General features: G+C 55.3%; 1 protein-coding gene across 1 annotated transcript in view; it reads left to right on the top strand.

The window, feature by feature from the left end:
* Positions 1–4,291, top strand: part of ANKRD29 (ankyrin repeat domain 29) — a 24,568-nt gene that overhangs the window by 4,564 nt on the left and 15,713 nt on the right. Inside the window, exons 4-6 of the mRNA XM_005875409.2 lie at positions 923–1,070; positions 1,711–1,809; positions 2,764–2,862. Of these exons, the coding sequence (XP_005875471.2) occupies positions 923–1,070; positions 1,711–1,809; positions 2,764–2,862 (346 nt within the window). The remainder of the gene's footprint in view (positions 1–922; positions 1,071–1,710; positions 1,810–2,763; positions 2,863–4,291) is intronic.

The following is a 4,291-nucleotide window of genomic DNA, read 5'->3' as shown; positions in this document are numbered from 1 at the left end:
GTCGGCAGATCCTGGACGAGACGGCGAGTATCAGAATTCAAACCGGCTGCTCCCAGGGAGGACGAGCCGATGGAGAGCAGACGGGGCTGCCATAGGCCTGGGAGTTGGGTTTCTCCTCCAAGGACGAGAGAACGGAACGGAGCTCCCCCAGCCCTCGTTCTCTCGTTCCCTTTGCAAACGCCAACACACTAATTGGCAATTAAGGGAACTAAGAATAGACTCTGCCACTGGCGGGCATCCCAGGCCGAGGCCGCCCCTCCCTCCCCAGAGGGACTTCACATCTGGGCCAAGTCGGACCTAAATGAGAGAGAGAGACACAGAGGGAAGGGGGGGGGGTCCAGAGAGCAGAGATGTTTTGATTTTAGGATCTAAATAAAAATGTTTTTCAAAGGAGCCTTATTGTTTTCCTGAAAACAGGATGTGCCGTTTCCTGCTTCGATGGCACACATGTGGGCATGGAGGTCAGCCCCAGCTCCAGGGAGACGCCGTGTGGGCTCCGTCCCCTGGGGGCATCCGTGCAGGGATCTGGGGTTCGCACCTGCAGGTCCGCCCACGCTCCCCAGCCTCCCGGTGCCCAGCCTCTGAGCTGTGTGCGGCCCCAGGGGACCGCGTCCCTCTGGCTTCCCGTTGGGTTTGGCCGCTGGGAGCTTTGGCAGGCGTCCCAGGTGGGAAGGACAGGGATGTGGGGGAGCCCAGTGCTCCCCCCTCACGGCTCTGTCTGGCGGCAGCAGCTGGGAGCCCCCCGGGCCTCGTGCCTTCAGGCCTGGGCTGGCGTGGACCACACTGCCCGCTCCCCGTGCCAGGCTGTTCCTCAGTGCCCCCCCCCAGTTCCCCCCAGGGCACAGCCTCGCAGTTCGTCTTTGTGAAACTTCCTCCCATTGTCCCAGTTGGAATGGACCCTCTGTTCCTGGCCAGGCCCCAGGTGGTGGTTCAGGTCACAATTTCAAGCCGTTGGAAGCAACATGGAATTAAATTGCAAAAGTCTAATGGGATGGGAGGCGTCTGTGTCAGAGGCACCACCAGGCCTGAATCTGGAAGCCGGGAGAGACCTTGGTGCCCGTCCCACGCATGTGAGAGACCTTGGTGCCTGTCCCACGCATGTGAGAGACCTTGGTGCCTGTCCCACGCATGTGAGAGACCTTGGTGCCTGTCCCACGCATGTGAGAGACCTTGGTGCCCGTCCCACGCATGTGCATGTTAAAGATGAGGTGAAACCCGCAATCGCAGGCACCTGCCCCTTAACGTTGGTTCACGACAAAGGTCGCCTTGGACCCAGGGCCTGACTCTTGTAGTCTCTCATCTCATCACAGTGCCTGTCCTCCCGCCCTAAACTGCGTGAAGGCAAAGACTCAGCCCAGAAAACCAGCTGGTTCCTTTAACCCATTTTCGCATGAATCGCAGTGTTGGGCTGAGGACTCTGTTATGGACCTAACATGAGGCCATTGCATCGCTGCTGCTTTCAGATGCAGGAACCATGGCCCGGTGGGGCTGCGTTTCTGAAGGTGACGGAAGGGTCCGGTTTTAGACTGAAAATCCCAGCCTCGGCAATGGCCACTTGGCTTTCCCCGCCGAGTCTGCCGTGTGCGATGCTCAGAGACAGGCTGTCACTGCAGGGCGAGCTCGGAGGTGCCCTGGGTGGGGCTGGCTCCTGCCTCCTCGCCAGGACCCTCTGCACGCGACGGCCTAACGCTCACCGTCTCCTCCCCGCAGTGCGGCACCTCGCTCCTCATGGTCGCCTCCTACGCGGGCCACATCGACTGCGTGAGGGAGCTGGTGCTCCAGGGCGCGGACATCAACCTCCAGAGAGAGGTAGGTCAGGGTTTGCACTTGAATGAGAATGACGCCCGGCCGGTGTGGCTCAGTGGTTGGGCATTAACACACAGCCAGTCCGCGAAACCCTTTGAAAACACGGTTTGCTGGGGGTGGCTGAGAGTCTAGCCGTGCAGTGATGGCGAACCTTTTGAGCTCGGCGTGCCAGCATTTTGAAAAACCCTAACTTAACTCTGGTGCCGTGTCACATATAGAAATGTTTTGATCTTTGCAACCATAGTAAAACAAAGACTTCTATTTTTGATATTTATTTTATATATTTAAATGCCATTTAACAAAGAAAAATCAACCAAAAAAATGAGTTCGCGTGTCACCTCTGACACATAGGTTCGCCATCACTGTTCTAGCCTTTTCTCTGGGGTCACATTGCCGGAGCCTCTTCTCTGAGTTAGATGTCGCTCTGCCTCACTCTGATGGAGACGCTCGTCATTGGATCCAGGCCCGGGGTGAGCGCCTCCTCTCAGAGCCCTTCATTAACCGCGTCTTCTCCAGATCAGTCACCTTCACAGGTTCCCGCGAGGAGGACCAAGTCCACCCCCTTTCCGCGGGGCCAGGAGTGACGTTTCCTTTCGCCTCCTTCCTTCTCTGATCAAAGAGTATGATCAGTTCAGACATGGCCCCTTCCTAGACGAGAAGTTCTATGTGCAAGGATGTAGTTTTGTTTTGTTTGCAAATGTATAAAGTAAATGTAATGTGACCAGATGTCTTTTTTACAATTTTTTATTTATGGTGTGTGTGTGTGTGTGTGTGAGAGAGAGAGAGAGAGAGAGAGAGAGAGGAGCACTGACTTGCTGTTCCACTTGCTATGCATTCGTCGGTTGCTTCCCGTAGGCGCCCTGGCTGGGCTGGAGCCCGCAAACTGGGACGAGCTCTAACCAGCGAGCGGCCGGCCAGGGGTAGCCGCACGTCTTTTAAAACCAGCCTCTCTCCCAGTCAGGTACCACCGCCCTGTTCTTCGCTGCCCAGCAAGGCCATAACGACGTCGTGCGATTTCTCTTTGAATTTGGAGCCTCCACTGAATTTAGGACCAAAGTGAGTAAACTGCCTGGTTTCGTCCTCATTGGAGAACTCGGCCGTCCGAGCATCCACGCCTCCTCACCTGCCATACGCGTCTGTGCGTCCTTTTCTACGGGACTGTCGAGCTGGGGAGGTGGTTTCACGAGGTTCCTTGTAACAGTTCAGGGGCCTCCTCGGGATTCAGTTCAAAACGCCGCGTGTTTTGCTCTGGCTCACAATCGGGGGCCTTCGTGAGGAATCGCTTAGACGCTCTTGCACTTGAGCTTTCTGCCCCGAGACACGAACTCTGTTACCGGGACGGGCACAGCAGCAGGTGCTTGAAACCTTCCCTGTGGTCACGGGTTTGTTTCTGCCTCGAGGTCAGTCCCGGGGCTGTGATGGGAGAGGCTGAAGGAGGAAGCGATCCTAGTGAATCCGGCAGGTGGTTTGCTCTGCGATGCCGCGCTGAGATGATATGAAATATATGATTGCAGTTTGTCTAGCTGGGCAGGAGAAGTCACTTACTGTTCGCGTGGGCACGCGGATAAGAGAGCTGGGAGCAGAAGGTCAGCTTTGCGTTCACAGTGCGAGTGTGAGGGATCGTACTTTGTAGCAGGAGGATTTGAACTGCCAGGACTTTTTTTGTAATTGTCAGCTTATTTCTGGTTGAGTCATAACAAGAAATGCCTGAAAATTTGCCCCAGTTGGAAACTTGTAGGTTTTCTTAATTCACTGGACTTGATATTTCAGTATCCAGGGGGTTTCCGCTGGGCTTTTCCCTGTGAAGATGGTAAAACACGGAGATCTGACTGTCAGGTCTGTCTTTTCTGAAACCTGGTGCCGGCCTGCGTCCAGGCCTCCAAACATGCTGAATAGGACGTGCAGAACATGCGTGTGCGCATATTGTTATATTAATTGTCTTATTTTTCACTGTAAAAGTAATACAGCTAAACGCAGAAAGCGAAGTTTTACAAGCCTGAACCTCAGCTCGTTGAACTGCGTCAGAACGGCCCTGAGTGGCCGTGTGGCTGCCTCGGTCCTCCTGGTCAGCACGTTGGTGCCGGCGTAAAGCCTTGTGCAGGGGCCGGTTCGTGCTGCCCAGGGTCCGGGGAACCTGGGCCCCGGGGGACCCTCCCGGGTCTCCACTCGGTCAGCTGGGGTGTCCACCAGCTCCCCACGGGGAGGAGAGATGTCGGGGGCTTTGAGTTTTAATAGGATCCGGGCATGAAGACTGACTTGTGTCCACAGTTGTTCTCATCGTTATTAAACCTATTTGCCCCAAAATGTGTTTTTAAAAAATAAATGGTATCAGCTCTTCTAGGTCAGCCACCCTGTCTCATCCGTTCTCTAAATTCCTGCGGCAAAGAGCTGAGAAAATGGACAGAACAAAACTGGGAAACTCGGTGCTCAGGGCTGCTATTAAGCAGTTTTCTGATGCTCACCCAGCCCCCCCCATCCAGCCCCG

Source organism: Myotis brandtii, unplaced genomic scaffold (genome assembly GCF_000412655.1).
Source record: "Myotis brandtii unplaced genomic scaffold, ASM41265v1 scaffold460, whole genome shotgun sequence".
In the NCBI taxonomy this organism is placed as follows: Eukaryota; Metazoa; Chordata; class Mammalia; order Chiroptera; family Vespertilionidae; genus Myotis; species Myotis brandtii.
The sequence above is the reverse complement of the archived record's forward strand: the minus strand, read 5'-3'. Positions and strand labels throughout refer to the sequence as shown.